This window comes from Myodes glareolus, chromosome 16 (genome assembly GCF_982192425.1).
Source record: "Myodes glareolus chromosome 16, mMyoGla1.1, whole genome shotgun sequence".
Lineage (NCBI taxonomy): Eukaryota > Metazoa > Chordata > Mammalia > Rodentia > Cricetidae > Myodes > Myodes glareolus.
This window is the reverse complement of record NC_142041.1, coordinates 26,718,832-26,731,533: the sequence shown is the minus strand read 5'-3', so window position 1 is coordinate 26,731,533 and position 12,702 is coordinate 26,718,832. Positions and strand designations below refer to the sequence as shown.

General features: G+C 45.7%; 1 protein-coding gene across 1 annotated transcript; it reads left to right on the top strand.

Moving 5' to 3' along the window:
- Window positions 1-8: 8 nt before the first annotated feature.
- On the top strand, window positions 9-9,934 carry Cavin4 (caveolae associated protein 4). The gene is made up of 2 exons (XM_048419973.3): window positions 9-765; window positions 6,682-9,934. Exons 1-2 carry the CDS (start codon window positions 358-360, stop codon window positions 7,357-7,359), a joined length of 1,086 nt encoding a protein of 361 aa, XP_048275930.1. The 5' UTR covers window positions 9-357; the 3' UTR covers window positions 7,360-9,934.
- The last annotated feature ends 2,768 nt before the right edge of the window (window positions 9,935-12,702 follow it).

The window sequence follows — 12,702 nt, the reverse complement described above, 5'->3', positions numbered from 1 at the left end:
TGATCCAAAGAGAAAAACTTTGCTCAATGTTCCAAGCTGCTTGGCTTGCAGGCTTCTTATGAGTAACACAGTGACTTTAGTGAACTTCAGGCAGCTTTCCCTTTCCACCCACACGGTCTTATTTGAGGCCCTTAGTCAGTCGGCAAGCATGTTTGGAACTGGCCCCGGTGCTTTGCAGGGGCTCGTGTTGCAGGACGGTCACGGATGGGCATTTGTAGTTATAAATACTTGACCACTCTCCAGGGTGCGGTTTTCAGCCCTTAAAGCAGCTTCGTTTAGCCTGCTACCGAGCCGACTTTTGGCTTCGAGTATAGGAATCGATTGCTATAGGACATCTTCTGCTGAGGAAGAAGGAAAATGGAGCACAACGGGTCCGCTTCCAATGCTGGTAAAATCCACCAGAATCGATTGTCAAGTGTGACTGAAGACGAAGACCAAGACGCCGCTCTTACGATTGTGACTGTGCTGGACAGGGTGGCCACTGTTGTGGACAGTGTGCAGGCCAGCCAGAAGAGGATAGAAGAGAGGCACCGGGAGATGGAGAACGCTATAAAGTCTGTCCAGATCGACCTGCTGAAGCTCTCACAGTCGCACAGCAACACGGGCTACATCGTCAACAAGCTGTTTGAGAAGACCCGGAAAGTCAGCGCTCACGTCAGAGATGTGAAGGCCAGGGTGGAGAAGCAGCAGGTTCACGTAACCAAAGTTGAAACCAAGCAAGAAGAAATAATGAAGAAAAACAAATTCCGTGTGGTAATATTCCAGGTAAGCTTTCGCTTGTGTTCAGCTTGATGACTGTAGTCTCGGTCACAGAGGTTTCTAGTGTCACGTCTCAGCCACGGTCTGTGGTATGTAGTGGAGCTCGCTGCGTGGCCTCCTCAGGGTAGAACCATTCCTGCTAACCGACACTCTGCCATCCGTGGCCCGAGCTTCTTACTGGTCATGTAATGTGAACTGTGGCTTGCGACTCAAGCTATTTCTTGCCTTTGAAACCTAATTCTGTTAGGGTTTTTTTTTTTTTTTTTTTCAGCATTTGAGTCCTATTAAACACAGTGACCCAGTAGACTTTAGAATGCTGGAGCTGAAAGGGTCCTAAGAAATCTCAAGTTAAAAAGCCATCTTTGTTACCTAAAAGAAGCAGCTGGGAAGGGCAGAGGATGTAGGTCACTGGCAGAACTCGCCCACACGACTGAGGCTTGCGTTTGCTATACAACATCCCCCTAAAAGAAAACAAGTTAGGAGTCCACACTCACACAGCCATGATTTATTTTTAAAGTTTTTACTGTTTTTTGTTTGTTTGTTTGTTTTTTGAGACAGTCCAGCCTCTAGCCCATGCTGATCTAATCCTCACCATGTATTAATCTAGGCTGACCTCAAACTACGACAATCCTCCTGCCTCAGCCTCCCAAGCGCTAGGATTATGGATGTGAGCCAGCACTCCGTCTTAAGTTTTATTTTTTTATATTCTTATAGTAACACAGATATATACGTTCCATAGGCAATTCCTTACTCAGTCAAAAAGCTGTTACTTAGCTGATTTTGTAGAGTAATTGTGTGCATCGTTGGATTTTTTTTTTTTTTTGCTAAGTTCCTATCACTGCTCAATACTTTAAAAAAAATGGAGCGTCCCTGTGGCAACATGCAATGTCTGCAGTATTTTTTGAGCTCTTGTAAGTGAAAAGGGACGCGTTAAACTCTTTCCCCCTCGTTAGGGAAGAATAATGATGAGAGAAGAGTTTCTAGTCTACAGAGTAGAAGAGAGCAGGGCTCCTTTCTCAGCCGTCTAAACAGTGGTCGTCACAGAACCGAAATCCAGAGCGTGAACGTTAGAACGGACGGCTTTCCCTGCCCCGCTATTGGGAGAAGTAGCTGGCACCACATTCTAGAAGACAGTTTTGATAGTGTATGTTAAGAACTTTACAAATTCCCAAGTCTTCGGGCCCCCAAATTTCGTGCCGGGGAGTTGGTTCTAAGCATGAAATCATTAAGTCATTAATTAAAATCATTAGTGGGAATGTCCGTCAGTACATGTGCACAGCGATATGCTTTTAAAAGCAGAATTCCGTGGCATAGACCCCTAGAATAGTAAAACATGAAATGAAGTGCAGACACAGTTGGTGGGAACAGGGCCCATAACCTTCCCGTTCTCTGTGCCCTAGTCAGGGCTCCAGAGTGCGCTGCTGAGTGGTCGAGTTACACTGGAAAGGGAGAGCGGTATTTGGGACCTGTTTTTGAGAGTTCACAGGTTATTGAGGATAATAGGGAGGGGAGAGAGGAGGTGCTTATTTCAAAGGTAGAAGAGTGGGCCAGTGTCCTTTTCTGTCACCCTTCCAGGCCTCCGGAGGCCTTTCTCTGGGCTTAAAAATGTCATATACTTCAGGTATCAATTCCAGTATCAGAGCAGACAGTGGTGAGCTGGGAATGGAACTGCGGAATAAACCCACTCACATAACAGGGGCATTAGCCCCTGCCTGGGTTTTTACCCTTCGCTGGCATGTGTTATGTCAGGAAGTACACTTGGTAGTCCCTGGGTCTGTGGACCAGGTTTTCCCACAGGATTGACAGAAGCCCCAGCAAGGAAACAAAAATTCCAGTTGGAGCCATCCAAATGATGCAGTTCTTTCTCTGACTCCCGTTTAAAAGCTGTTTTTCTATTGGTCTCTACTCTCTGTAACTTACTGCTATTTTCTCTGTCTTTGGATCCTATAGTTCCATGAAGGAACTGAGCGGCACTAGTTAGTGACAAACCTCTTCTTTTAAGGTAGAATATCTTGAAGAATCTGTGAAATTTAGTTGTTCAAATTACACAAGAATTTGTTAGAAAAAAACGGTTGCTATCTTTTATATGTGTACAGGGAAAATATGAAGTCTCATATTATGGGCATAGGACTCAGATTCATATGCTTGTTAGATGTTAGAATATATATAGGTGTGTATGATATTTACATGGTTATTTTTAGCTGTCAAAATTAGCTTTAATCAATTCCCATAGTTTTTGAAGATTTTTTCCCTTCTAAAATTATTTCAAAACCAAGCTGGTCAGCTAAAGTATATCTTCATTTTCATTTGAGATTTTCCTTGTTGATAATCCTTTATATTGGTGACAAAGATAAACTTGGTAACAAGGGATAATAATAAAAACAATATCAGATAAACAAAATATTGGTATCCTACCTTTTGCAGTTGTATATGGCTAAGCTTTTGCCAAATTCTGGATGTTGGCATTGAAAATGGTGTGACATTCATACCCAAGTCGTTTCTCTTTGAACACTTGTTCACCCTGGTGACCTCTCTCATGCGCGGCATGAAACACAACGTATCTTCTCATAGTTTCAGTTACTTTTTTAAAGCACAAGTCTGTGGTGACCTAGTAAGTTTCGAAACATCCTCAAATGCTAAGTCCCAGAGTTCTGTGTGTCTAAAATGTCTATCTGTGTTACTTTTCTATTAATTCGTTTTAATAAATTTCACTTTACTCTGAGCCACAGTTTTCATTCTGTTGCAAAAATGATTCTTTAGATCAGGTGTGCTGGTGCACACCTACAGCCCCTGCACTCGTGAGGAGGAGGCAGGGGGACTAGGAATTCAAATACACAGAATTTGAGGCCTGTCTGAGCTATGTGAGACCCTGTCTCAAAAACAAGAAGTTACCTGGATTTTCGTATCCAAATGTGGCTGTATTCATATGCCAACTCTAATTCACCCCTACGACCTTCCATTATCAGTACAGAGTGTTTACCCTTAGCGCACAGTGGCAAGGATTCATAGGGACTGGGAGAGATTTCCAGGCAAGGTCTTTTTCTAGCCTTGCCTCTCTGTGTTCACCTTTGTTTGTAAGCCTGATTTTGTACTGTCTGCGGTGCGTTTGAAGAAAAGGGCTAGTGATTCCCGTTTCCCTATGTCTGGTGCCTTCCCTGCAGGATTGTGAGGATGTCTACCTACCAAGAGATACCCTTTGACTCTTTCCTTGTCTAATTATACCTTCTCAGGCTCGCCCAACCCACACTGTTGCTGGGGCTGCTCCCCACAGCAGGTGCCAGGAAGGAGAGGAATAACTTCACCGCCTCTGATTCATCAGGGAGTTATGAGACGCCCACTTCTGCCTCTCTCATTGGGGAGAGGGAGGCTCATGGGCACTTGAATCTTGTAGCCAAAAATGTAATTTAAATTAAGGAAAAAGATTCTAAGGATGCCTTCCTGACTATCAGGCTGGTTATATTTTAGGGTGTGTGCAAACATCTTCCTTTGTGTATTTACTGAATCTGTTGAATAGAATAAACATGGATCTCAATGCTAGCTGTTTTTGTTCGTTTTTTTTTTTTGTTTTGATTTTTTTTGGTTGTTGTTTTGTTTGTTTTTTGAAATTACAACTCATGGTCCAGTTTTTAAGAACTCTCACATTTCCCAAAGTTTTGCCAGTTATGGTTTAGAAATAATCTCTAAATAGCATATCAGGCTTCTTTTACCTGTACCCTGTGCTGGCTTGTCTTTAGCCAGTTTTCTTCGGACACACTTGGCAGACTTGGTTTTTCTCCTAAGCCAGTTTGTCCTCAGCCTCTGGGGTCCTGCACTCCTGCTGTTCTGTCTTCTTTACTGGCTGGTGGTTCCCTTTTTTGTTTCCTTACTCACGTATAGGTTCAAAATCCCCCAACATTCTAAAATCAAAGCCTAAACATTTCCTTCCTTCCTTCTTCATTTCTCTCTTCTAACAGGATTTTACTGTATAGTCCAGGTATTGAACTTGTAATCCTGCTTCAGCCTCCTGAGAACTGGGGATGTAGTTATGGACCACCATGGCAGCAAAATAAAACTTTTAAAATGACTCATTTGGCAGGAGCCTTGTCTTGTCCTGAAGCCATTCTGGGACTAGTATATTATCTATTGGAGTTCCCCAAAGTCAATTTAATTCTGAGTTTTGAGAAACCCCTTTTTCTCCGAGGAGTTTTGAATGAAACACCACTCTGTCTTCTGATCATTTGACTTTGGAGTGTGTGGGGGGGGGCGGGGGGCACAAGTGTGCTCTATGGCATGTGTATGGAATCTGGAGAACAACTTTTGGGAACTGATTTTCTCCTTCCAAGGGATCTGAACTCGGGCCGTCAGGTTTGCTTGATGTACTTTTTACCTACTGAGCCCAAACACTTCCCCTCTGCCTTGCTTTTTTATGTGGGCTTTGGAGGCTGAACTTAGGTTCTCTCATGTGGCAAACACTTCAACTGAGCTCTCTCTAGTGCAAGAGTTCCATGACTCTTCATTTCATGGCCGTATTAATCGTTCTTGAGTGCCTGTTTCTGACCCTTTTTCTCCCTCCTGAGTCCCAGTTACTCAGCCTCTCTGTCTGCATACTCAGTGCCCATTCCAAAGACAGTGTCCCACCCTTCCTTCCTGGTTCCTTCTCTGGCTTCTGTGCCTGTCTCAGTTAATGGTGATCTAGCAACAGGTCCTATGGGTTTGACCTTCAGAGCACCTCTGCAGCCAGAAGACACCTCACCCCTTTCCCTGCCCCCACACACCCTCTCCGATCTACCTTCCCTTTGTTTAAGCTCAGTACTGTCCTGTCATTGTTCTTGCTTGTCTTACCCTGTGGCTTGCTTTCAGCAAGGTGACCCTGTGCAACATCTAGCATGGATCAAATCATGTCTTTGCTGTCCTCAAAACCTTGAGAAGTCTTCCTGTCAGAATAGTAATTCCTGCCCTTACTATTGGCCAACAGGGCCTCTCTTGACCTGGCCTTCTTAACTCTGTACTTGGGGGGAAGTTGGATTGATTCTTGAGGAAAGCTGTCATTTGTGAAGCTAAAAAAGGTAAAGGGGTGTTGGAGACAGAAGCAGGCACATATACGAAGGTGGAGGGTGCAAGTGTCTATTTGATACTGAGATACAGCATTGCTCTCTGCACATGTATTTGGGCCACATCCATACTTACCCTGGGATTTACATCCAGGGTGCCATAGGGTGGACTCCTCTTCTACAGAGGGTTCAAAACCTTGTCTGTTTGAGTCCCTCAAGAATGGAGCATGTGTCTGGGCTGGAGAAGAGAGAAAGTAGGATCAGGTCAGAACTTTCTAAGCATCCTGCAAAGGTTCACGTTCTCTACTTGAGCACTGACGGACTCTTAGAAGTCTTCAATGGGTTATAATCAGACTGTGTGGTAAAAACAGTTCTCGGAAAATTCTCAGATAATGGTCTGGAAGGAGAGGGACTGGAGGGGATTGATGCCCAAGGTGAGACCTGAGGTTCCCAGGAGCTGAATTAAGACGTGGGTGGAGAAGCGAGAAGCAGACATTATTTTGCAGTGTTATTGGTGGTGACTAGTTGCCCATGGGACAAGAGGGCGAGGAGTATTTGGGGGTGATGTTTCTGAGGTCCCTGCCTTGTGTGATACCCAAGTGGTCACTGGTGCTGAGAGAGAAAGGGAAGGAAATTCAAGTGGAGAGGTGATGGGTGGCCTTGAGGTTTGCACCTCTCACTGAAAGATGCCTGTGCTGATGGAGAAGACTGTCATCTCAGGAGTGGGGAAGCAAAGGAACAATATTAGTGAGACAAAAGCCAACAGAAAGAGACCCTGAGAAATGCAGCCTGGGGTCAAACAGTATGGAGGAGGGTCGTAAGGTGTGGTCAGAGGTGACAGCTGATGCCCGCCATGCAGGAATCACACATTTCTTCTTCTTCTGCCCTTCAGGAGAATATTCGGTGCCCCTCATCCCTGTCTGTTGTTAAAGACAGAAGCCTGCCTGAGAACCAGGAGGAGGACGAGGAAGTCTTTGATCCCCCGATAGATCTCTCCTCGGATGAAGAATATTACGTTGAAGAAAGCAGATCCGCCAGGTTTAAAAAGTCAGGCAAGGAGCACATTGATCATATCAAGAAGGCATTTTCCAAAGAAAACATGCAGAAGACGCGGCAGAATTTTGACAAGAAAGTGAGTGGAATTAGAACTAGAATCGTCACACCCGAGAGGAGAGAGAGGCTGCGGCAGTCAGGGGAGCGGCTCAGACAGTCAGGGGAGCGGCTCAGACAGTCAGGAGAAAGATTTAAGAAATCAATTTCAAATGCTGCCCCCTCAAAGGAGGCTTTCAAGATACGCAGCCTTAGGAAACCAAAGGATCCCAAGGCGGAGAGCCAGGAGGGAGACAGAGGGATGGGTGTGGACATCATTGCAGGTAGCCTGGCGCTGGGGCCCATCCACGAGTTCCACCCTGATGAGTTCAGTGAGACAGAAAAGGAGGTGGCCAAGGTAGGGTACATTCCCCAAGAAGGAGGGGACCCCCCACCTCCTGAGCCTTTGAAGGTGACTTTTAAACCTCAGGTGAGAGTAGATGATGAATCACTCCTATTGGATTTAAAGCCGTCCTCGTAGAGAGGAATGAAGTGTGAGCATCAATCTCAAGTCACGTGGCCATAGTTGGAATCGAGTAGTCATTTTCAGTCACGCACAGTAGAAAGGCAAATGGCACAAAAACTTCTTACCTTTAAGGTTCTAAAGATTATAAAGACATTATATACACAGCTTTCTTATAATAGAACTTATAATTCTATTTCCCCTGATAATATATATGACTCCGATAGCCTTTTTTCCCCCTTGTGTCACACCTTTTTGTGGCAGTTCTTGGCTCATTAGAACGTAGTTGCATGGCTCAGGTCATTTAGATGCTTGGTTATCCAGGAACACAGGAGGGGCAAATCTGTGCTCATCATTCACAAGCAAACTTTAGCTTTGGGTCAGGATTAACAAGTCCAGTCTCAAAGGGGAGTAGCTAATGAGCATATTGTGCTATCCAGATGTTCACATCTGGAGATTCATTAGTGGATCAGTAGCCATACACCTCATGAAGCTCTTCTGTGAGGGAATAAAAACAATTGAGGTTTGGGGTTTGAGCATTTAGCTGTGGCATCGTAACTTTCTTGCTGGTGAGCCGCTCAGCCGTTTGTCATTTACTTCCAATGATGGAAATGGGGAGGGCTTGCTGGCCCCGCGCCTTTTGGATCTTCTCGGAGGACTCGGGATCTGAGGGGCTGTCCCAGAGTGTGTGAGAGCAAGACACACATTCAGTGGAGAAGCATGAACCACACCGCTGCTTCTAACAGGACTTAACAGGTACATCTATGAAGAAGCCCTCGGTACCAGGCACTGGGGCCCAAACTGGGCAGGAACCGATGTTGTACTTTGCAAGACTTTTCATAGCTTGGAGAGTGAAAAATAAATGTTTGGATGGGCACTTTTTCGTGAAAGGCTGAAACCAATCTTGGACTTTTAACGGGGTCCTAACATATTCCTCCGAACTGCCTTTAGATTTGGACGTGGGGTAGACTAGTGCAAGTTCTGTGTGCACAGCATGGGGCGGAAATCTGGGGCTCAGTTGTGAAGTGCCCTGATGTGGGTATAGACATGACCTCCAATACTTCCTATTTTCCAGAGTGAACCCTTTAAGGTTAGCATGTCCCAAACAATGCCCTTGAGCGTTCCTTGCAACCACTTTGGAGGACATCAGGTTCCACTTAGCTCTAGGTCTGTGCAGTCAGGAAGTACATCCCACCACCAAGAGAAAATCACACCAGTTCCACATTTCCGGCACACTGAATGCTTCGGATCGTTTTTTGATATGGAAGAGATGGTAGGATATTTGATAAACTTTTTATTGACATCCAGTTTAATTTTGAATAATTGTGTAGTAGTTAGAAATATGCAGGCATGGGAACATATGTCTGCTGCCCAGCACTGACCACGCTGAGACAGGAGGATCGCGAGTGAAGTTGAGTGAGCCTGGATTTTATATATACATACATACACATGGTTCAGAATAATTTTCTTTTCACTCGGCCTGAATTCTCACCTTACTTTTTTTTGTTTGTTTTGTTTTGTTTCGAGACAGGTTTCTCTGTGTAGCCCTGGCTGTCCTGGAACTCACTCTGTAGACCAGGCTGGCCTTAAACTCAGAGATCTGCCTGCCTCTGCCTGCCTCTCCCACCACTGCCAGGAATCTTGATATCTTTTTATATTGCAAACTAAAGCATGAGCTGCCTTGAATAAAACTTGGAAAGAATAATTAAAAAAAATACACCATGTTTTATAATAGCTTAGAAGGAGGTTGGGTGCCCAACAATATATTTGAATGTCAAATGATTGTGAGTACAAAGTGTGAGGCCAGTGTTGTGGTTCTAAATCTTTTAACCATTGGTGAATGGAAGCAGCAATATGCAAATGAAGAATGAGGAAGTAAGTCGAGAGTAGGAGGAGTATAGAGAAGTTAGAGATAGGGTTTGTGTGACACCAGAACACTGAGTGCTTCATGTTGCTGGAGGCTCATCATAATCCTCTGCTTCATATCGTCACCAGTATCGTTTCTCCATGCCATAAGTATGTGTCAGCGCCTTTCCATGCCTAGGAAATTCCTAAATTCCACATTCATAATTTATTGTACCTTCGCTCTGTTTTATCGGTGCAGAGATAACGGGCTGAGAAATCCATATATTCATTTAACATAAGGAGCTTTCTAGCCAGCATTCATTATTTTTAGCGTTTCCGTAAACACCAGATTATGTACTCATCTGTGATGCAGAGTCACACATAGCAGGCTTTAAATAATTTACTCAAGTCAAACCCTTAGCAGGACTTACCACCTGTCTCATAATGCAACAAAGGAGAAGAGCAGCCTCAGATGCCAGGGTTGGGGAGCTGGTGTGGAAACTTTTTTAGGGGTGACAGGGGAAGTGCAAGCCTGTCTCCTGCACGTGGTGATCCGGGTGTCCCCGGTGAGCAGGTTAGAGAAAGTGCTGATGCAGAACATCAGTGTGCTTGGACGTTCAGCTTGCCGAGAGTGGACGCGTTCCCCAAAAGCAAATTTTCATGAATGAAAAGTAGAAGCCAAAATAAAAATACAACCATTTTGACTTCATTCTTTGCCTTTCATACACATTAAAGGGGTTGCTTTGGTCATGGTGAGTTTTTTTTTTAAAATTAAAGATTTACTTGTTCATGTCTGCGTGTGAATGCACACTTATATGTGTGTCGGTCAGTAGAGGCCATCAGGTGTCCTCTGGCACCTGATTTGTCCTCCAGTCACCTGCTCTTTAGAGGCGGGGTCTCTCCCTGAAGGTAGTGTTCCCACTTTCTCATCTGGGCCAGAAGCTAGCAGGTTCCAGCGATATTCCTATCTCCGCTCGCCCTTTACAGGTGAACTGCTTTTGTGAGTGCTGGGATTCGAACTCTGGCCCTCACAGTTGCAGAACAAGTAACTGCTGAGCCATCTCTCCAACCCCTCACTGTGATTCTTACCTGCTAAAGGTCATGTTCTGCCAATTGCTCAGAGCCATGTTGACTGTGTGTTTGGATGGAACGAAATCACTTTTATTCCCTTTTATTTTTATTCTGGCACAGATTTTCTATAGCTTCTGGTTTTGAACTCTAGCAAGAAAATTTAGTCCTTGGTATCCAAATAAGGGGAAGGATCATCATGTTTTCATCCTCAGTTCTTTCACTTTGGTGTGCCACTGCCAGGTCCGCAGTGAAGGAGTTTCCTGCTCAGGTTTGGGTCACCCTTGTGATTCCTTTGTGTCGGTGATGCAGCACCACAGCTGCCCCTCCCAACACCGCAGCTGCCCCTCGCAACACCGCAGCTGCTCCCCCAGCACCGCAGCTGCCCCTCCCAACACCGCAGCTGCTCCCCCAACACCGCAGCTGCCCCTCCCAACACCGCAGCTGCCCCTCGCAGCACCGCAGCTACCCCGCCCAGTACTGCAGCTGCTCCCCCCCAACATTTCAGCTGCCCCTCCTAGCACCCAGCTGCCCCGTCCAGCACCGCAGCTGCCTCTCCCAGCACTGCAGCTGCTCCCCCCAGATCAGCATCGACAGTGCTGGGAGATCTAGAACCGCAGCTGCCTGGTTCTAAGTCTCTTAGGACTGCGCTGTCCTCCCTTCAGTACACCCATGTCCTTGAGAAGCAGAACAGTCTTGTGGGGTTACATCCCCTGGGCCTCTCGATTCTATTCTTTGTTCAAGGCCAGAGTCCTGCTTGCTTCTTGTGTGTTCCAAAGAAAAGCAACTCCTGATTCTTACCATGGATGCCTTTCGTGTGTATTGTTGGACACCTGAAAATTTCAGCTAAAGCAGGGCTTTGTTTAATTGAGACTGCAATAGAAACTGCTGTAACCCGCTACACAGGCCAAGGCCGGTTGCTCAGGTGCGCAGCTGTTCAGCCTTGGTTGCACAAGGGTCTCGTCTCGCCGTGGTCCTTTGGTGCTTGTCACCTTGGATCTGAATCACAGCATAATGCATCAGAATGTATTAGGGATTTAAGATGCATTTGTACAACTCCTGGCTGGTTTGCCCACTATGTTCTATTGTAAGACAGCCAGGTTCCTAATAATATTGTGGGCCCTTTCACCATTTGTTAGGGTCTCCGCCAGACCTTTCATCCGAGCAAGCCTTCAGCTGTCAAGCCGTGGTTGCACAGATACACCGTTTTAGGGTAAAAATCAAATCCGCTGAAATGAGTGGCTATTCTGTGTTAACGCCTTTTGAAGTAGCTACATTTATCTGAAACATTTCCATAAGGAGAAGAAATAAATTAATGGAATTGGCTTAGCATATTCCTGGTTCTAGTTCAAAGTGAAAGGGAAGGGTTTTAAGGGAACACTGATACTCCTGTCAATTGTCAAAGCATAGGACTAAATCTTCTTAAATAGGAAATACCCAAATAAAACCGCAGATTGTAAATTCATGAGAAGAATGCATCAGAATATTCTCTACTTGAAATTCATCTTTTTTACATAAAGAAACCACCAGTAGTTCAGGAAAATTGGTTTCTGAGGGTAAATTACCCAAGGTTACTCTCCCATATTTAAAAACAAAACAAAGAACCGTCATCTGCGGCCAGGAGCTATTGCTGGGTAAAAACACCGCACCAGCCTGATAGCCTGATAATTTCAACCTTTACGACCTACACACAAAGGCAGGTGTATTGGTGTGCCTCCGGAACCACAGCACTCCTGTGGGAAGCTGGGAGACAGAGGCAGGAGCATGGCCCCGTAGCCTGGAGTGTGCAATGCAGCAGCCGCAGCAGTCGCAGCAACAGCAGCAGCAGCAGTAGCAAAACCAGAGACCCACTGCCTCAACAAGGTGGAAGGCAAGAACTCTGCTGGTACCCTCTTGTAGGATCCTGGGTTTCCCCCCTGCTCCTTGAGGCACAAAATACAAGGACTGTTTATGTTAGCCAGCCAAGCTACCTGCTAATTTCTGTGCTAGCTCCGTTTTTAGCCTGGTGATCTAGCTGTAGGCTTTGTTAAACGTTTGGAATGGTAATTTCCCACCTGCCCAGAAGAGTTCCCATGGCGCCTAATCCCCTCTCAACTGTCTGTCACTGCCCTTCACCCACCACCCCCTGCCTGGGAGGAATTTCTCACACAGCGCCAGGTTCTTCGGGCCTGGCTTCCCCATCTGGCTGGGAGGGGATCTCCTTTACTGGGGCAAAAGTGTATTAACCTTGCAGAAAGCTAAATAAAATTGGCATTTGGCTATCTCTTGACGAATGACCCAGGTTTCTTTGTATGTATGTCTCTGTTCAATCCCCAGGCCTTCGCCCTAGCTCATGGTAGGTACAAAAGGCGCACAAACCGTACCAGGAGAGGGAGGCACAGATTCGGATGAAACACCTTCTGACTACCACATGGATGCCGCGGCACACACGCATCTCTGCTCACTCAG

What these genes read in the sequence shown, in the direction of transcription:
- Cavin4 (XM_048419973.3), top strand. Translation starts at nt 358, where the DNA reads ATGGAGCACAACGGGTCCGCTTCCAATGCTGGTAAAATCCACCAGAAT. An exon ending in TCCGTGTGGTAATATTCCAG is followed by an intron (nt 766 to 6,681) that starts GTAAGCTTTCGC and finishes TCTGCCCTTCAG; the next exon opens with GAGAATATTCGGTGCCCCTC.